Consider the following 21,968-nt stretch of genomic DNA (forward strand, 5'->3'; position numbering starts at 1 on the left):
AGTTGATAAACCACCTCATTGATTGGCTTCAAAATTTGAAAAGGACCATAGTATCTTTTTGCTAGTTTAGCATAATACTTTTGATGGCCCGTAGGATTTTTGCTCGTCATTTGCCTCAATCGAGCCTTAGGAAACTTAAGTAAGACCCAATAATTTTCTTTGAACGTTAAGGTCCTTATGTGCTTGTCAACAAAAGCTTTTTGCCTTAGTTGGGAGATGGATATATCCTCCTTAATCTTTTGAAAAGATGCTTGCAGGTCACGGCTATACTCATCGGCAGTGAAGATCTTCCCATGTTGAGAGTAGAACCAGGGTCAAACAAGATAAAAGCATCATGCTCCCTTACCTTTTCCCAAGCATGGGAGAGAGGTGATCCTTTGCAATGAGTATCCTCTTTTGGAGCTTTGATAGTGGAAGCTCTAGGAGTCTCATTGCGAGCATTTCTTTTGGGGCAAGAACGATAGCCATGTCCTTGCTCCCCGCACTTAAAACATTTGTGATCCTTGCAAAAAGTTTCAAGCTCTTCAGGAGAGAGTTTATTTTTACCTTTGTAAACTCCTTACTCCTTGGACTGATTGTTATTGTTGTTGTTGGAATGACTGTGGAAAAAATTTTGGGCATTAATTTTTCCCTTTGCATCACTTTTGTCTTTATTTTCCATGGTTTGACATTCCGTCTAGCCCCTTGTTGGAAATTGATGTGTGAAGCAACCATGGTATGGTGGATTACTTCGCTGATAGAGTCAGGCCATTGAGAGTTGACATACTCGGCCATCTCTTCAGGTAATCCCGCATAGAATTGTTGTTTTTTCTCAGCAAAGTCTATCTTTTGAAAGACAGTAGCCTTGAGATGTAAATCCCAAAACTTGTCCACATATTTGTGGATAGACTCATGAGAGAGAAGCCTTAAACTCCATCATTCGGTGAGCACTTTATCCGTTGCATCGCTTGCAAGGAATTGCTTCATGATGGAAAATCGTAGAGTTTTCCATGTCTTTGGGTGTTAGGTGCAGCGGAATGAATGTTTGAACTTTGCTCAAGATGAGTGCTCCGAACTGTGCTCAAGGATTCCTTTTACTTACGAAAGGGAGAGCCTTCCGTTCCTTTAGTGAGAAAGTGCAATGGACACGAACAAAGTGGTGAACATTGTGAATGAAGGTGCATGAGACTGAGAGATAGAGAAGAGAATACGACACCAGAGACATTGTAAAACCCTCCTCCGAAGGCCCCACTCTATATGATGAGAGCGGTCTACTTATGATTGCACAAATCTCTACAATGCTTGGACTTGCCGACGATGTCGACGACGATGAGGACGACGATGAGACGGACTAAAATCTGAAAATGCTAAGGGCTGAATTTGCAAATCTTGTATCTGCTGAATTCTGACTCTATGTCGATGGCGATGATGCAACGATGACGCGTTGAAAACACAGATGCTGAAATCTCCGTTTCCCAGGCTGAAACTGTAAACCTTGCAGAAACTGACCGTGCAGTGAGGAACTGCTACGGGAAGGTGAGATCTGCAAGGTTCGAGACTTGATTTGCGGTGTCTAATGGCTAAAAACAGGAAGCACTGAGGTTTCTTGATGTTCCGTCGCGGTGAATCTACAAAACGCTGGGTTATGGTGCTGATGCAAAATCGTTAGGGCTGAAAATCTGTAAATCTATCACCGGTTGTTCTGCAAATACAGAACGCTAGGCTGATCTGATGTTTTGCTGTCGCCGAAATCTACAAGTGCAAATCGCTGGCTGATCTGGTCCAAAAATGCTAGGTGGTTGCTGTGGAGCAAAAACGCTAGGCCTCTTGGGTTCTGTTGAGAAGTTGCCTGTTGAGCAAGGTGCTCCTGCTACCTCTTCTGCCAATTAGTGCTAGTCTAGGTTTGGTTATATACAAACTTCCTCAATTTGCCCTACCTACTTTCCAACAAAAGTCACTTAAAAATAATAAGTGAAAACTAGGAAAAATAGGTTAAATGCACTGGAAAATTCCCCTGAACGATTCTGATGGGAATGCTTATGATCATGTTGTGTGCAACCAAAGGATATGCATCTACACTCAGTGACTGGGCATGCACGGTCTGCGAACAGACTCACAAAAGTGCCAGATCACTTCTAAATCTAGACTGGCTGGATTGACTGAACCCTTGTCGTGCTGTAGCTTGTCCACGGACACATAGGGTTGGATGTGTCACGTGGCATCCCCTCCTTTTCAAAGTGAGGTACTGGTATCTAACTGTATGGCATCGAGAGAGATCGCCAATAGCATCCAGAATCCTGGAAGGGAATCTTCATCGGCCCACTCTGATGTGTGGGTCGTACGGTACTTGAACTTCATAAAGGTCTACCACGCTTGCTTTTTTGGGCCGCTTTGAAAGCGACACAAAGTCTTTTGAGGCTTCTTCCATGCTTCAAATTCGTCTAGAGTCATGCTTCTTTCTTCTTCAAGAATCTCCATGGCTGAAAATTCCCGAAACCATTTCCAACACAAAACCATGAACATACCTATTCCATGTAAAGTGATTGGAAAAAATTATGTCGTCCTAATAGACTATGCATGCAATGTAGATGAACAAAGAGATGGAGTGAAAAACCGTTCACCACACACACGCAAGCAATGAGATTGAATCTTTTTTTTTTAATCTAAAGCAATCAACTGTGGCAATTCACAACGAAAATGCCCATGCTTGGTGCTCATACTTTCATGTGCTCTTTCTACAATGCGTCATGCCAAGGAAGAGACATGGAATGTGACTTCCTTACATACATACTTTTCAGCTTTTCATGAACAATTCGCATACATTTGTGCTCATTCATGAGTGAAACGTGCTCAACGTACAATATGTCATGTCTAAGAAAAGGGATCACATAAAGACACTGACAAAAATACAAGAACCGATCACAAATGAAACACTCAAATAATGTGTGTGTATGAATCATGCGAACACATAATACTTCGTGTGAGGGTTCTTTAGACCTAAGCTCGAGAGCCAAGATCGGTTCTTCCTGAGGGGGTTCTTTGGACCTAGGCTTGAGAGCCAAGATCGGGTCTTCGTGATTGATCGTCTCTGCAATGAGGTTAGCTAGCTTCACTAGAAAAAGCATCAACTAACACATCATCCTTGTGAACAATCACATCATCTTCATGCAACTCATCATGCTTGTGAGAAATCACATCTTTATCATCATGCAAATCATCATGCTTGTCATTGTCATCCAAATCATCATGCTTATCCTTGTCATTCAAATCATTATCATGCTCATTATTATCAGGCAATTCATCATGCTTATCATCATGCAAATCATGTGTGTCATGCTTGCGAGAAGAAGAGATTGAGAGAGTCTCCTTTTCCTGAATCTCTTGCATCTGTACCTGCACTTGAGAAAAGAGTCGCAAGAACTCTTTCATGTGTCGATTGCTCTGTTCTTGTCTTGATTTGGATGCCTTTATTTCTGCTTCTCTTTCTGCTTTTCTTTCGGCGTGTTTGCCATCCATTTCTGCCATTCTTTCTGCATTTCTTGCTTCGCGTTCTAACTTCCTTTCCATAAACAATTGCTCCAACTCCTCCATAGGAGTTAGTGCAATCCTTGGCGTAGATGGGGAAGGGGGAGGGTCGGAAAAACCTCCTGGTGGGGAAAATTCTTCTTCGCCTCTCTCATGCTCATCACCTCCAAGCGAATTATCCATTCCGCTTCGAGTGATGACGATTCTCAAGTCGTGGGTTCTTGTGGTCTTGGGTTCTTAAGTTCACAAGGAACTTGGATTCTTGCAGGTCTTGGTTCTTGGGGTTCTTGAGTTCTTGAGGTTCTTGCGGGTCTTGAGTTCTTGAGGTTCTTGAGGGTTTTCTTTTGTTTGCAATTTGTGTTCGAGAAGGATCTTCTTTTCACCCGAGTTCTGCTCTTTTCCGTTGGCGAACCCCTTGGTGGCCTTGCGCTCACACCAAGGTTGCTTTTTCCCACCTCACGTCAATTGGCCGGCCGCTAAGTGCACGGTCCGCTCTCAATGAATGAAAAGAGGCACAAGGGGAGGCTGGACAAGCCCTTCTTTCTTGGATTTCCTGTCAGTCTTCAAAAACACGATTCAAAATCGACACGCCCAAGTGAACTTGGGTTCGTGCAACCTCAACAAGCAAAAAAAATTCTGTGGTTCTTGTGGTTCTTTCCTTGAGTGATACAGAACACTGCCAAAGCTCTAATACCAATGTTAGGTGCAACGAAATGAATGTTTGAACTTTGCTCAAGATGAGTGCTCCGAACTGTGCTCAAGGATTCCTTTTACTTATGGAAGGGAGAGCCTTCCGTTCCTTTAGTGAGAGAGTGGAATGGACACAAACAGAGTGGTGAACACTGTGAATGAAGGTGCATGAGACTCAGAGATAGAGAAGAGAATACGACACCAGAGACATTGTAAAATCCTCCTCTGAAGGCCCCACTCTCTATGGCGAGAGCGGTCTACTTATGATTGCACAAATCTCTACAATGCTTGGACTTGCCGACGATGTCGACGACAATGAGGACGATGATGAGACCGGTTAAAATCTGAAAATGATAAGGGCTGAAATCTGCAAATCTTGTATTTTCTGAATTCTGACTCTATGTCGATGACGATGTCAATGGCGGCGATGCTACGGCGACGTGCTGAAAACGCAGATGTTGAAATCTGCATTTTATAGGCTGAAACTGTAAACCTTGCGGAAATTGACCGTGCAACGAGGAACTGCTGCGGGAAGGTGAGATCATGCTAGGTTCGGGACTTGATCTGCGGTGTCTAAGGGCTGAAAATGCTGAGGTTTCTTGATGTTCTGTCGTGGTGAATCTGCAAAACGCTGGGTTATGGTGCAGATGCAAAAACGCTAGGGCTGAAAATCTGCAAATCTATCGCCAGTTGTTCTGCAAATGCAAAATGCTAGGCTGATCTAATGTTCTGTTGTCGTCGGAATCCGCAAGTGCAAATGGCTGGCTGATCTGGTCCAAAAACGCTAGGCGGTTGATGTGGAGCAAAAACGCTAGGCCTCTTGGGTTCTGCTGAGAAGTTGCATGTTGAGGAAGGTGCTCCTGCTGCCTCTTCTACCAATTAGTGCTAGTCTAGGTTTACTTATATAAAAACTTACTCAATTTTCCCTACCTACATTCCAGCAAAAGTCACTTAAAAATAATAAGTGAAAAATGTCAAAAATAGGGAAAATAGGCTAAATGCAATGAAAAATTCCCCTGAAGGATTCTGATGGGAATGCTTATGATCATGCTGTGTGTAACCAAAGGGTATGCATCTACACTAAGTGACTGGGCATGCACGGTCTGCGAACATACTCACAAAAGTGCCAGATCATCCCGTAGATCACTTCTAAATCTAGACTAACTGGACTGACTGAACCCTTGTCGTGCTGTAGGTTGTCCACGAACACATAGGGTTGGATGTGTCACGTGACATTGGGGCTTTGCCATTGCCACGAAGGCTAGCCCACCATTGACGAGCCGATTTTTGGAAGTGCATAGCTACGTGGCGTAGCTTGGAGGACTCTGTGAAGCCCTCGTCTCCAAAGGCCGCATCAAATTGTTGGATGAAGGCCAATACTTTGTCGTAGCACCAAAGGTGCCATCATAGGTGAGAAAAGAGATACTCTTTCCTCCCTCTTTGAACTTCTTGAGCTTGTGTGACCTTCGCCATGCAGGGTAAGATTTGAGGATTCCTCCCCTCTTATATTCTCTAGGAGAATAGCCATAACTTTCATCGGTAGAGGAGGAAGGTGAAGAAGAAAGAGAAGAGGGTGACCTCTTTCTTGCCCTTTTCTTCCTTGGTTTCCTCTCTTCCCTTTTGGAGTGATGAGGAGAAGGACTATGGGTTAACCGTTTCCTCTTGGGAGGAGTTGACGATCTAGTCCACCTTCTTCGTGGAGCCACATCTTCGGAGGAATTTAGGGATTCATTGCTTTCTTGATCTTTGGATTCCTCCTCCCATATGGGAGAGAGTCTTCTTTTGGGGGTCTCTTCAAGAGGCCTCGTAAACTCTCTCTCCTCTTGGAGAGGAAAGGAAATCCCATAAGCACAAAGTTGTTGAGTAACTTCGGCTTGCAAAGTGGGGTTGCCCATAGCTTGTTGAAACCTAATGATAAGATAATTAACAAACATGGAGGCATCATCATTGGCACCTTCATGTGCAAAATCAAAGTTATCAATGTTCATTCTACTCTCTTGGTTATTGTTGACCATGTTAATTAAACTTATATGTTTACTTAGTATATGCTTTGGCAATTCAAAACCTTAGTTGCTACTCCTCCTAGCCTTTGAAAATACGCACTTAAGTATCTACACCCACGGCTCGAATTGGTTAATCATAGAGAGTAGTGGAGTGAGTCTAACATAGCGAAGTTGCCGAGGGATAGCTCCTTTCGGACTACTTATGGCTCAATAATGGTAAAGCCATAGGAAATTCTAAAAAGACTCCATTATTAAGATCAAATCTCCCGAGGTGTGCACCATATCCCACATAGTGGGCTCAACAAAACCAATAATAGATCCCATACCCACTTACCCTAAGATAATTAACCAAAAAAACCATTAATCGGACCTCTCTTCTTAAGCAAGAAAAGAGAAACCAAATGCTCTGATACCAATGTAATGTAGATGGCCTGTTAACTTTGAGAGTAGCGGAATTAGGAAATTAGGTGAAGCATTTTTGAGAGATTACTTTGTGAGCATAGCGGGTGAACTTAATTGATGGTAGCAACATAAACATGGTACTTAGTTAACTTGGCACGAACAATACTTTTGCAAAAGAGAGAGAGTTTAGAGAACATGACAATAGTTGAGGACCAGATTCATATGGACCCGGTCCCCCTCCAATAGGCATTTGTATTATAGTTTCTCCCATCAAGAGAGACTTGGTACAATACAATCTTTGTGTTCCTTGTGACCTACGTGATGCAACGAAGATGGAAAGCTTCATGCATCACAAGCATAACATAAACTTGTAGAAAGCATTAACTATCCCAAGCCTCAGTCCCAAGGCCTCAAACACCTTCGAAGGTGGAGAGAGCTAGCGGGGAATGAGGGTAGGGAAGAGGAAGAAGAAACATTCCATAGGAGAAAGAAATAGTTCCTCACTTATCATTGCTCTTCTTGCTAGCATACATAATAGCATAGTAATGGAGATGGAGAAGATGACAAGCTTAATCATTGAAGCATGGCTCTTGGTTGGATTTGCATTCCATAACCAAGAGTGTTGATGTAGGCTCTTACTTCTCACAAGCTTGGAGAAGGAGGTGGTATTCCCCAACTTTCACCAAGTGAGAATGCCCTTCCAAATGAGTGTGTGTGTGTGGAGTATATCCCCCTAACACCCCCCTCCTTGCCTTGGGTGAGTGGTAGCTTTTCCACATGCTTCAATATCATTGGACCCCTCTCCCCCTAGCCAATCACATGCATCATGTAGTCAAGTACATGGGTAGTCTTTTGACAAGTGTCCCCCTTACCCCTTAGAGAGAGACAGAGCTTGAAAATATCTAGATATTTGTTGGATGGAAGTAGGAGCTCATTGGACCCCTCTTTAGCCCAACCAATAGCATTCAAGCACCCCCTTACCTCTTAGAGATAGACAGAGCTTGAAAATATCTAGATATTTATTGGATGGAAGTAGGAGCTCATTGGACCCCTCTTTAGCCCAACCAATAGCATTCAAGCACCCCATGTGGGTAAGCTTAGTGAGAGCTAACATGTGTTCCATGTGCCCTTTTAGAAAAGGGGTGCCCCTTGGGTGAGTGGAAAGTTAGCTCAAAGATTCCCCTCACTTTGGGACTTTTATGCATAGGAAGCTTCTCATGCAACTTCCTCATTAAGAAAGTAGGGTCTCTTTTTGACTCAAGAATCTTACCCCCCCATGCATATGAAGCTTCTCAAGCAACTTCCTCATTAAGTGTGTAGGGTCTCTTTTTGACTCAAGCATCTTACCCCCCATGCATACGAAGCTTCTCAAGCAACTTCCTCATTAAGTATGACAAGTACCTCAAGTACCTTAGTCATCAAGCATGACAAGCACCTTAGGTGGAGTTCCCACCTCAAGCTCAGCCTTAGCTTGCCTAAAGTCAAAGGTAAGTTTAGGTCGGGTTCCCACCTCAAGCACAGCCCTAGCTTGCTTAAGGTCAAAGACAAGTTTAGGTCGGGTTCCCACCTCAAGCTCAGCCCTAGCTTGCTTAAGGTCAAAGGACTTTTAACACTAACCATTGGAGGTCTTTAATGAAGCTAACCCTAAGGTCTTTTAAGCTCCATTAGTTAACATTTCTCTTTGACATACCATCTCTTATTTGGGCCCCTTTACCATTGGCCCCGTGTTGAGATAGATCCATAAGCAAATGTCTATATTCTAACCCTTCTTCCTGTTTATTATCCCACATTAAATGATCAGTTTAATATGAGAAAATCATTTGGGTTGGTTAGATATTAAATTTAATGAAATTATACATATATATTTTTTGAAAACAAATTTCAATCAAGCTATGAGATCTAAGAAACAAATTGAAAAACTGGAGTCTTAATGTATTGTGAATAGCATGTTGTTGCATGTTCTTGGTCATTGTAGAATCTCTTCTTGAAGCTGCTTAAAATCCTCGACAATCTCACCTCATGATTGCTAATGTCTTAAGCAAAAGTAATTATATAAGAAAATACAATTTGTAGAGGTATACTAGACATGCATGATGTGCATGGGAAGTTCTTGTGTCCCCCAATAAAAGAAAAAACCATTTGTGCCTATGATGGGGAGGTGGCATCATCCTCACTTAAGATCCATAAACCATTGGGAACATGCTCTCCCCTTGTGTACCTTTTTTCTCATCTAGTGTTGCAGGAGGGGGTGTGTTTTTTCTCTAGTGTTGGAGAAGGACTTATGCTTCACCTCTAGTATTGGAGGGGCCTTTTTTAAATACTATAGTTGCACTCAAAGATGTCATTACCTATAAGTTGATGTTGACTTTTGTCTTCTCAAGCATGGGTGATCCAGACAACAAGCTCGATCAAGAGTATCTTTGACGCCCTATGCATATCTTTCTTGGCTTGATCATACGATTTGAGGTAGCTAGAGATAGTTAGTAAATCTCTTGCATTGTCCTCGATTTCTAGCTCAGCAAGAGCCTTCATGCCACAGCGTGACAAAATCAGTAATGTGCTCATTAAGAATAACTGCTTTCCTAAGTATCCTCCTCTTTCAAAATAATCATCCTCCAGCTTACTTACCTACATTTATAGCTTAGGCCTCCAACCAAACTTCACATCATGGATGTTGGAAATAGGGTTGCAGGAAAATGCACACAGCTTGGAGAAGATGAAGGAAGCTCAAGACACATAACAGAGAGTAGTATTACTTAGGGTGCAATGGAAAGATAAGATAGCCCTAGAGTGATGGGCGTATATACAATGCATGGGGAAAAAAACCTCTTAATGAGGGGAAAAATGCCTCGATGGCCCTAAGGGTGCTCACATACATCACTACCACATGTATATGGTAACAAATCCCCTTAGACCTTACACATGTATAGACCTGACACATAAAGTATAGGGAAGTGCCATGTCCTGAGGACATGATCAGTCCACAAAGGGATGTAAGCCCAAAGATTTGCACAAAGCTTTAAACTTCTCACAAGACAATGCCTTTGTGAAAAGATTTGTGCGGTTGTCCTGCATTGGCACATAAGCCAAGTTGATCTCTCATGCTGAGAGTCTCTCCCTAACATAGTGGTAATGCACCTCAATGTGCTTTGTGCGAGCATGAAAAACTAGGTTCCTCGTAACTACCAATGTGCTCTGACTATCAGTGTAGATGATGTTGGCAGTGTCATGTCCAACACCCAAATCATCCATAAGGCATATGAGCATATGCTTTGACTGTCAATGTAGATGATGTTGGCAGTGTCCTGTCCAACACCCAAATCATCCATAAGGCATATGAGCCATACACACTCAATTGTAGCTGTCAATTGCAATCCTTACCGTTGCACTACTCCCATTGGTTGACAACAATGTGCGATTTTTAAAAATATCATATTACCTCCATTCTGTGTGAACAAGGGAAGTAGACGAAGAAAGAAAATCTAGAGTTGTTGGCGGGCTCGTCTGAACCAGCCCTAATAGTCCTTGGCTTTATTTTTTGTGATAACACTTTAGCATACATACTTTTTACCTTGGTTACTTGACTCTCCACCAATGGACTTGCGACAAGTGGCATAGCTTAGCATGAGTGCATTTTTTGGACCCCATTAAGTAATTAAGATAATAATTTACCAAGTCAATGGACTTAATTGACATACATCAATATAACTTGTGCTAAAATATTGAACCTTAGTTCATTGGGTCTCTTTTAGAGTTACTAGCTTCAGCGACCCATGTATGGCGGGTCTCACTTGCTCTTACCAAAAATTTTGAATGGTAATCTTATACGGTTTCTCAAGCTCACTCATGAGTACACATAGAAACACTCATGCTATATCTCTTTGATTTCTCTATTATCGCTTTTGAATGTCTCTATGTATTTACGTATGTATGTCTGTATGTGTGTGTGTGTGTGTGTGTTTGTGTGTGTGTGTGTGTCTATCTTTATACATCTCCTCATGATAGACATGGTATTTATAAGGTGTAAAAGAAACTTTCTTTTAAAAACTTGTGTAAGTAACATGGTATTTACTTGTCTTGGATCTGTCATTACTCACAAAAAATGTCTTTATAGCATAACTTCATGTTGATTCATGTCACTTCTTTTATAATATAAAAATTCCTCAAATGTAGACATAAATGCTGATACTTTGAAAATTGAACTTCTTAACCCATAGCTCATTGGTATATAACTTTGTACAAAGTGGATACTAAATGATCAGATTCTAGATTGAAGCTTATTGAAGTGCCCACTTCCAAGCCTAAAAGTTTATCTAAAAATGAGTAGACCTTTGCATCCATCATCATCCCCATGCTAGGTATGTCATTGAATCCACTCACTCTTATAAGGGCCCACACCATGGATAGGAAGCTTTTTGTGTGTAATATACTCATATCAACTTCCTCGCGGCTAACAACAACGCACTATCACGAATGTTGAAAGAGTATCCATGATGGCATGTAGTTGTTATTGGAGCGAGTTCAAAATTTTGGAGTGAGTGTGGAAATGCAATGCTTATTAAAACTAGTTTGGCTCATTTTTCATGGCAGGTATAGCTCTAAGCTCTTAACTGTTTTGCAACTGAAAGCTTCATGATCTGAGATGTCCCTTGATTGCCGCAGGTGCCCTTCACAGGAAGACAACAAAAATCTCAGCAATGCATTCACCACCATAGATACTTCAAACCCCTCTAAAGGGTGCAGACGACGAGTTGCTTTGGAATGTGGGCAACTCCCTGCATCTCAATCCCTCGTTGAGATCAAGAATGTTGCATTTATATCCATTTTACCCTTATTTGAGCTCACTTGGGAAGAGAACACCATGCCTCTGGAAGATTGCAAGGCTGCTTGCTCTTCCAACTGTTCCTGCTCGGGGTTCTTCTATCACACCAAGTCATCCTTCTGCTTGCCCTTTGGTGATAGCACACCTTTGTCCAACATAAGCTTCCTCGATCTTCCTTCTGAAGAGCATATTGCATTCATAAAATTACAGACAGTTGCAGCAGCAGCGCCGAGGTCTATTGTAGACCGTCCTGAAATAATTGTGCCTGCAATTGTAGTACCAGTGATTGTAATCTGCTTTATATCAGCAGTAATTTATTGGAAATGGAAGAACGTGAGTAGGAAATGGGAAGACAAGGAGCTGAGATGGTGTGCTTTGAAAAGGTATTCATATGACAACTTGAGCAGGTTTACCCAAGGTTTCGGAGAAATGATTGGTGACGGAGGATTTGGATCTGTGTATAAAGGTATCCTACCGGACGGAAGGACGGTGGCGGTGAAGAAATTGAAATCGGAGCGCCTTTCGCAAGGACAGAAGGAGTTTAAGGCAGAGATTGATACACTAGGAGCCATAAAGCATGACAATATTGTGGATCTCAATGGGTATTGCTCGGAGCAGGATCACTCAATAATAAAGATAATATTATACGGGAAGCTGGGGGACATGCACAGGTTGCTCGTGTATGAGTACATGGAAAATGGGTCTTTGGATGAGTGGCTGTTTTGCAGATCGGTCGAAGATGGAGATCTAGAGCAGCAACGTCGTCGTCGGCCTGTGATGGGTTGGAAAGAGCGCTTGAATGTGGCCCTTGGCACGGCCAGAGGGCTGGCTTATTTGCATGAAGGGTGTCGAAAGGCCATCATACATTTGGATGTGAAGCCTCAGAACATCCTGCTGGATGCAAACTTTGGGGCGAAGCTGGCAGACTTTGGGCTTGCAAAGCTGCTGGCTACGGATCAGAAGTCAGCCGCCGTAGTGACGGTAGCACGAGGCACGCCAGGCTACATAGCACCGGAGTTGTTTTCCCAGTCCGAAGTGAGCACGAAATGTGACGTCTACAGCTTTGGGACGGTGCTGTTGGAGTTGGTGAGTGGTGTAAGGAAGAATGTCAAATGGGCAGCTCAGAAGATGAATGAAGGGAAAGTTGTTGACCTTATCGACAAAAGGCTACTCCATTCTGCTCATACAGCAAACACATTTACCCAACAAGTTGAGAAAGTGGTCAAGGTAGCCTTTTTGTGCATACACGGCGAACCGGACAATAGGCCGACCATGGCACATGTGTGTGACATGTTAGAAGGTCCTATAGATGTTCCTTATATAGATTTCTCGGAATTTCTCACCACCATTGTGGTGCCTCCCCACAAGATCACCGCATCTGGCTCTATTGAAAGCAACCGACCAGAAGGGAAAGAGGCCAATCATGTAGCTACACGTAGCATTGGTTGGGCGACACAATTAGCTGAAGGGGCCTCCACGCCAAGGGCGCAGTTTCTTCAAAGCAATGTTAGAAAAAAACCAGGGTCTAGTGTATTTTAATCGACTGAAATTATAAAATCCCAAATAGATTTTGAGTTTGCCTTCAAGAAAATCGGCTTTCTATTCGATGAAACTCTTTGTGAAATCAGGAGAGAGAAGCTTTTGCAAGAAAATAGCGTAATACTAAGCTTTTTCAAGGTACTATTGGAACGAGAACGGGGTTTCTAGAAACCTAGAGGAAAACATCGGAGGGTTCACCGTTCAATATCCCCCTATATAACGTGCGTTCGTGGGGTGTTAAAAAAAACCCTATGTTAACATCTCTGAATGAATAAAATGATCCCTTATTTTATGATTTCTTTCCAAAATTGAATATAAAAACCCTTTATTTTCACGTATCTCTATTAAATTGCCTAAAAGTTTTGCATCTTAAAACCCCTCCATTCGAACTCACGTTACAAATTCACATGATTAATAGTGCACCCCTCGAGAGGAAAATGCGCAATTACTTTAGTTGGAAAGATTCTTCTTGCCAATCCCCCTCCTTACATTGGGTGCGACCCAACTCTTAAAGAAACCTTAACGTATGGTATACATATTTCACATGCATGTCCATGTCCATGTACTGGATATTAGTGTAAGTAATTTGATATATGCAAGACTCTTTTTAGAGTTTTTCCTATGATAGGAACTCCATTTTCCAAACTACGCGTTCCATTTTGAACTTGATATACACAAGACTCTTTTTAGAGTTTTTCCTACGATAGGAACTACATTTTACAAACTAGGCGTTTCATTTTGAACTTGATACACACAAGACTCTTTTTAGAGTTTTTCCTACAATACAAACTTTGTTTTCCAAACTAGGTGTTCAATTCCACAAACTTTTGTTGTTTTAGCAACTCTATTTTTTTTTCAAAGCCATTCTAAGCTTCACTTTAACTAGTTTTACGAGCATGGATTTAATATTTACTAATTATCTAAAAATTTGTGTGATCACAAGGTCTTATTAAAATATTTACATAATCACACTCAACATGATCACAAAGAAGTCGGTTGAGAGCAACCAGTTGGAAACCCACAACAAGCCTGCCGAGCAATTTAGTTTTCCCTATGGGCCCGTCGAGGAGCCTAATGCTCGGTACGCCCGCAACTAAATATATAGAGGACCCCGATCGGGCCCACTGGGTGTTATTTCTTGAGCCACTCTGAGAGAGAGAGAGAGAGAGAGAGAGAGAGAGAGAGAGAACCGCCTTCGCAGGTACGTCGAGAGGAGAGAGAGGGTCGTGTGGGAACATGCTCTATGTCGTAGTGCATAGTAGGTTTAGCTACATTAGGTTGGGTTAGGTTAGGTTAGGTTAAGCTACATTAGGTTACATTAGGTTAAGCTACATTCGACAATACGGCAAGCCATAGAGCTTACCCACATTGCATCTTAAAAACAACACAATGGAAATCCGTTCGTCACTACAGCAAGCCATAAAGCTTACCCACAACACATATGCATTGTGGGCAAGCTCTATGGCTTTCCGTATTGCCAACGGCTTGCCATTGTGTTGTTTATATGTCCACAAGTGGTTTTGAAGTGCTAAAATAGCTAAGCGGCCCTGAAAATAACACCATGGCGAGCCGTTTGGCAATACGGCAAGCCATAGAACTTGTCCACAATGCATATGCGTTGTGGGCAAGTTCTATGGCTTGACGTATTGCCAAACGGTTTGCATTGTGTTTTTTATATGTCTGTAAGCGATTTTCAAATCCTAAAATAGCTAAGCGGTCCTAAAAACAACACAATGGCAAGCCTTTTGGCAATACAGAAAGCCATAGATCTTGCCCTCAATGCATATGCCTTGTGGGTAAGATTTATGGCTTGCCGTATTGCCAAACAGCTCGCCATGGTGTTGTCTATATGTTTGCGAGCGATTTTTAAGCGCTAAAATTGCCTTGTGTCCCTAAAAACAACACAATGGCGATCCGTTTGGCAATACGGCAAGCCATAAAGCTTACCCACAAAGCATATGAATTGAGAGCAAGCTCTATGGCTTTACGTATTGCCAACAACTTGTCATTGTGTTGTTTTTATGTCCGCAAGCAATTTTCAAGCCCTAAAATAACTAAGCAACCCTAAAAAGAACACAATGGAGATTCGTTTGGCAAAACGGAAAGCCATAGAGCTTGCCCACAATGCATATGCATTGTGGGCAAGCTCTATGCATTGTGGCCAAGCTCTATGGCTTGCCGTATTGCCAAGGGCTGGCCATTGTGTTGTCTATATGTTTGCGAGCGATTTTCAAGCGCTAAAATTTTCTCGTGTCCCTAAAAACAACAGAATGGCGATCCATTTGACAATACCAAAAGCCATAAAGCTTGCTCACCAGGCATATGCATTGTGGGCAAGCTCTATGGCTTGTCATATTGCCAACGGCTCGCCATTGTGTTGTCTATATGTCTGCGAGCGGTTTTCAGGCCATAAAATCACTTCGCAACCCTAAAAACAACACAATGGTGAGCCGTTTGTCAAATTGGAAAGCCATAGAGCTTGCCCACATCACATATGCATTGTGGGTAAGCTTTATGGCTTGTCGTTTTGCTAAACGCCTCACCATTGTGTTGTTTTTATGTTAGGTTAGGTTAGGTTAGGTTTAGGTTATAGGTTAGGTTAGAGCTAGCAACAAATTAATAGTAGAAAAAATACAATTGGACTTCGAAGATGACTCGTGTACTTTTAAAAACGCAAACGGACTTCGGTTAGGTTAGTTTATAGGTTAGGTTTAGGTTATAAGTTAGGTTACATTAAGTTAAGTTAGGTATAGGTTTTAGGTAAGGTTAGATTATAGGTTAGGTTAGAGCTAGCGTCAAATTAATAGTAGAAAAAACACAATTGGACTTCAAAGATGACTAGTGTACTTCTAAAAACGCAAACGAACTTCGGTTAGGTTAGCCTATAGGGTAGGTTTAGGTTATAAGTTAGGTTACATTAAGTTAGGTTATAGGTTAGGTTTAGGTTACATTAAGTTAGGTTAGGTTTATGTTATAGGTTAAGTTAGATTATAGATTAGGTTAGAGCTAGTATCAAATTAATAGTAGAAAAAATGCAATCGGACTTCAAAAGTGCACACAGACTTCAAGAACCTTAATATATAGTCATTGACCAATAAAGCCGAGATTATTATCCTGTGGTCCTAATCTCCGTCCACCTCTAGACCGAGGTGTGCGGGGATCGGGCCTGGGTAGAGAATGTGAGGTTGTTAGAGCTAGCAAAAAATAGTTGAAAAAACGCAATCGGACTTCAAAAGTACACACATACTTCAAGAACTTTAATTTATAGTCATTGACCAATAAAAGACGAGATTATTACCCTGTGGTCCTAATCTTCGTGCACCTCTAGACCGAGGTGTGCGGGGATCGGGCCTGGCTAGAGAATGTGAGGTTGTTAAAGCTTGTCATGTACTTAGTAGTGTGTAGTTATAACAACTAGAGTGTTTTAATTATTTGTTGCATCATTGATAGATAAAGTATGGACAATAGGATGGCGTGTCCTTGTGCGCATTGCAAGCATACTATCTTTCAAAACAAAAAATCTGTGACCAACACATACGCAATCACGGTCTCTTTCCGATAGAGCAAGTCAAAGACCTGTGTTATCGATCTCATGGTCTAGAGATTGAAGGTCAAATTCTGCAAGTAGATATTGCTCCAACTTCATTCCAGAGAAGACGATTTTCAAACGAGCAGCCATCAACTGAGTCCTACCAACTAATACCTGAAGCGGCATTTCAAGAAGTAGAGATGGAGCAGATGTTGGACGCGTTCTTTGACATGGATTCCAGCATAGAAGGTGACAACATTAAATGAAGTACTGTGGACCAACCTCAGCCATCCCGTTCATATTGACGGCATGATAGCAACGATTGATCCAGAGATGCCCCGAATGTGGACTACTGAGGTCAACGTCAAGGTGACAGGGGACGAGCCGCAGGGACAAGGCATCGTTAGGAAGATGGACATCACAATGTAAGAAAAGGTTATGAAATTTTTCCTTCTCAACTCAGACATCATGCAAAAGTGGCTAGAGAGATACGAAGGGGAAAAGCAACAATGTGTGACAGATCGCCTTCAATTCAAGTGCAGTCGTGCAATTAGAAACCTTCCTTTTTCAGATCATCTTCAAAAATTGCCTGACTTTCCAACTGGGTGGTGGTTAGATACGACACTCTCAGAGGCAAAGAGGAATGGAGCGTTGAATACTGAAGAGGAAGAGGAGATGTCAAGGGGTTGCGATTGGCATGGTTATTTCACAACTTCCTTTTCGAGCTCCACATGAAAACTAGTTTGCTTTAATAACTTTTAGTCTATTTCAATTTTGTGGCTGCAGTATCACAAATATGGAGCTTTGTGATCGCATGGGAAGCACTTCAGAGTGCAACAGATCGACGAACAAAGGGTCACTTTCGACAGTGGTGTTAGGGCAAGCTTCGTCAAAGAAAGTAGGAGTAGTGCCAGGGATGAGAATACAGAGACTAGCCATCTTGAATACTTTGTCTACATCCAAGACATCTTGAAGATTAGCTTTAAAAAGTTTGATATGTTTATCTTTGATGTCAACTGGTTCAAAGTTATTACTAGTGGCCCTAATGCAATTGTGCGTAAAGACAAGAGTGGATAGCATGTCATCCGAGCAGATGGGCTCGTTTTTTATCTCAATTCACACCAGAGCAGATCGCAATGGCACCATTGGGCTGTAGGTCCCTCTAGACCTACTTCAGCCGACCCTACACGCGGGACTAGTGTGGCTCCTACATCGAGCAGCCCCACACCTCAGTCTAGTGTGCCCCTACGCCTAGGACTCATGTGCCCCCTACATCAACGGGTGGTTCATCCTCGAGACAAGGTAGGCGTCGTTCTGGAGACGGTGATTATTGTAATAGCGGTTCTATCGATGCATCCACACCACCAAGAGAGAGTCCACCACTCTCTTCAGTAGATAGTTCACCGATCGGCACACCATGTACACCTTGGGGATCACACGAGCATGATCCTAACAAGGTGTACAAGAGCAAGGATGGGGCTGTTGTGGCGGATAGGGTCGAAAAGGCCATGTGACAGAGGATTTGACAGCTCTGTATAGTTTGATCACTTTGTGATGGAGGTTTGGGATAACCTTGATCTTGAGAAAAGGAATTACATCATCGAGGCCATTCAGAGAGAGTACAGCCGGCAGAGGGGTACGATCCAGTCTCGAACAACTGGATTTTGAGCATGGTGATGTCCACAATGTCACACTGTCGGTCGGAGGCAAGAGATAGGTACAATGACGACAATCCCAAGCTGGCATGGTTGGATGCAAGGGAGTGGTCGGGGATTGTACGAGAGACACAAGACAATCTTGAGAGATTTCAGCAAAGTAGAAAGATGCAACCAGAGCACGTTTGGAGTCTGCTGGAGCGTCACATCTTGGGAGTGGAGGCTACAATACGCTTTGACATGAGTTTGTAAGTATTATATGTATGCTTTAAATTATTGATAATATATATGTTATTTGAAGATTTATCTAATGATTAAACCACAATTTTGCAGAAAGTTTACCGTGAAGCGCCTTCCGACACACCGAGAGGAGAAGGGAGAGGACATCGAGTGGGAGGCATTACCATGAGGGTCTTCTCACTCAGTGATTGTTTGCATATGTACAGTGTGTAGTGCTTATGTTTATGGTTTATGGTTATGTGTATGGCACAGATGTTATGGTTAAGGTTTGACAGTTAACTTAAGATTATGGTTTTGCTATGATGGTATGGCAATCATCTGATGGTTATGGTTATGGTTATGGTTGTGGTTTTGGTTATGGTTGTGGTTATGCAATGATGGTTATGGTTGTGCAATGATGGTATGGCAATCATGTGATGGTTATGGTTTTGCTATGATGGTATAGCAATCATGTGATGGTTATGGTTATGGTTGTGCAAGGATGGTATGGTTGTTATGGTTATGGTATGACAAGCAAGTTATGGTAATGGTTATGGTATGGAAAACAGGTTATGTTTATGGTTTTATAGTTTTCGACTCATGTTTTAATATGGTAACAGGTTATGGTATGGCAAACAGGTTATGTTATTCCCACAACTTTTCTAATTGTCATACATGCTCTCTTTAGCGTCAGCATGTAGGTGGAGTGCAGTTGCTTGTACACTCTTCCTTTGGGCAGAGAGGGCTGTTTCTTTTGCTGCAGTACATGCAGCATTAGTTCCCATCCCTCTCTACCCAAAAAAAATTGCAGGTTTGTCTTCGGTACAGAGTACGGTATGATCGGTACAGACTTCTAAAGAAGCGTCAGAATATACTATAGAAATACCGGTGCTTATTTCTTAGTCTATTTCGACGCGTATTTAAAGGATTATTTTGACGTTAAGTATACCGATGCTCATTCCGATGCTACGATACCGGCGCTTCTTTCGAGGCCTATTTCAACGCTTTTTAGTTTTAAAACTAACTTTATTTCGTCGGTATCTACGCCAATTTCTACGCGACGTGTTGTAGTGAGTTCATTTTTTTAAGTATTAAGTATATGAAATACTTGGTCGATGATGCAACTATGAAGAGTATTTCATATACAAATGTTTGAATTGTTTGAAATTGTTGTTTTTAAATGTTCTTGTGAAATATATACTATTTATTCATCAATCATTGTTGTTATTTTAAATGCTACATTTATAGCACACATTTTGTTCGTTTTGCTCTTTTTAAAGAGAAAGATGTTCTTTGCAATTTATGAGTGGTTTGAAGTCTTTAAGTCACGGGTATGGTTTGTCTGAACTAGTGTGAGAGTACAACGTGCAAAATATCAACTCATGTCTTATGGTTTATCACAATATATTGTTGAAATGTTTTGGAATTTTAACCTATAGTATTTAATCTGGATTATTTTCTTAAGAGTTACTTGTTTTTTTTGCATTTTACACAATTAAAAATAGCATGTTAAATTAAAAATGATTTTCAATCTATATCAATATAATCATGCACATTTTTTTGAAGTCTTGAAGTCACGCTTATAGGTTCCCTGAACTACTGTGAGAGTGTCAATGCTCAATGAAACTGTATTTTATATGTTGTTTTTTATTGTCCAGTGCAAATATGACGCAAGAGAAAAAGAAAATTATTATGCATGACATTTGAAAAGAATGTATTTTTTCAATATCATGTGCAAATGGTCGCACACAACAGATTAATGAAAGAGACGTCTTTATTAAAGACCTCACTATCGCTATCTGGAAGAACACAGAGTGGAGGCTACGAGAGGAAGGCCAATATGAGTTACTGACTCCTACAAGGATGTGAGAATTTGACCCCCACCATAAGGTCATGACAGTGTTAAGCAATATGAAAGTTTGCTACAGAGACTTAAAAGAAGATCTCCCTCCCACTTGCGATATGACAAAAATAGAGCTATCAGATAAACAATGGGAGGAGCAGAAGGTTAAGATGAAGCGATTGAAAGCTCAAGACCAAGCCTCCTTACCCAAGAGATTGAAGATGGCCCAAGATGCTCAAGCGGTTGGGGGTGGTCGATCAGATGCCAGTGGCACCGTTATAATCATGTGCACAACATTGAATGCCAAGTGTACTCATCGAGTCGGCATTCCCCACAAGGTCTTGGTAGAAGGTGCAAGGGTTGGAGTAGACCCTTTTGGTGTATGCACATTATACACCATTAAAAGCATTTCTTTCTTTCTAGAGCACATTACATATGTAGGAAAATACTACAAGGGAGGGAATGAAGCAAAATTTGATAGCTTTTAGACAGAGCAAGGAATGCAAACACTTCCCCTCTCCATTGTAAGATGCATTGGCTTTACCACCGAGGCTCCCTAGATCACAATCTTCCCATACTACAAGGGGCACCTTGGGAGACAAGATGTGTCGCTTGCCATTTGTCCACAGAGCATTCAGATGCTACATGCACAAGCTACAATATGGGTTGAGGACTCTGCCACCAGCAAATGAGCACTTATCAGAGATAGAGACTACACGGATCAAAGAAGTGATTGAGAAGATTCCAACAATCTTACATGCTTTAATTGATGGCGATGCGACTGCTCACTTAGCTGGTATAGCCCGCATAGCGATCTACATCCTTTCAACATAATGTTAGATTTTACTCGCAGTGATCTACCCTAATCTAGCAAATCAAGATACAAAAATAACATGGTTGTCTGTAGCAACCCAAACACCCCAAGCATCCTAGGTCCGAATGGAAAAAATTATTCATTGTTTAAGCTAAGATTTTAGAATCTGACACAACGAGTGAATCCTCCACCTATACAAGGGACACACATTAGTCACCTCATTGTGCATCCAAAGTTGGTTTCGCTTCACAATCAGATGCATCTTCATCTTCCCAGTGTGTAGTACGTTACAAGAATTTTTACGGATGGAGTGGATTCTATACATTGGCATATGGTCATTATTATCACCTCGTGTGTTTAATTTGTTTAATGAAAAATAGTAGCCGGTGTGCAATCTGTTACAAGATATTCCACAAGTTATCTATGATATTTTTTCCATGGCAAATGAGTATAAATTCAAGTAAGCCCGCCAAGACACCCCTAGCATAATTAGAAATCTATTTGGTTACGAAGATGCAGGTTCAGAGCATAACAATTGAGATCGACACATTATGCTAAATTGCTACTACGAAGAATTGTATATGATAAAAACAAGTTGAATACAAGCTCTTTCATAATGGTTTTTGACACAATTTTCATTCTACTCTCAAGCTATATTGTATCTATGAAGTTGTTATCTTGTTCTGAGTCTAAGTGTTGTGGGTCTTCTTGTAATTCAACTTCCACATCTATTATCAGATTCTCTTCAATTTTGTCCTTAATGCATTGAGATACACCGACATTGAAATCTTCTTCGTCTTCTTTTTCACAATAATACACCCAGATTGACATTTTCTCCTCGTAGCCACTACTTTGATGTGATGCAATATCTTTTCCTTGCAAAAAATATACACTAATTTTTCAGCTTTTTCTGCCAATAATCTGTTGAATAGTGCTATGAACATACTT

The 21,968-nt window shown here is 41.5% G+C and overlaps 1 protein-coding gene across 1 annotated transcript in view; it reads left to right on the forward strand.

The window, feature by feature from the left end:
• Positions 1–20,694, forward strand: part of LOC147443172 (G-type lectin S-receptor-like serine/threonine-protein kinase SD2-5) — a 37,372-nt gene extending 16,678 nt beyond the window's left edge. The window contains exons 2-3 of the mRNA XM_086529484.1: positions 11,262–12,944; positions 20,292–20,694. Of these exons, the coding sequence (XP_086385610.1) occupies positions 11,262–12,944; positions 20,292–20,694 (2,086 nt within the window). The remainder of the gene's footprint in view (positions 1–11,261; positions 12,945–20,291) is intronic.
• The last annotated feature ends 1,274 nt before the right edge of the window (positions 20,695–21,968 follow it).

This window comes from Adiantum capillus-veneris, chromosome 14 (genome assembly GCF_014529385.1).
Source record: "Adiantum capillus-veneris isolate H3 chromosome 14, ASM1452938v2, whole genome shotgun sequence".
NCBI lineage: Eukaryota > Viridiplantae > Streptophyta > Polypodiopsida > Polypodiales > Pteridaceae > Adiantum > Adiantum capillus-veneris.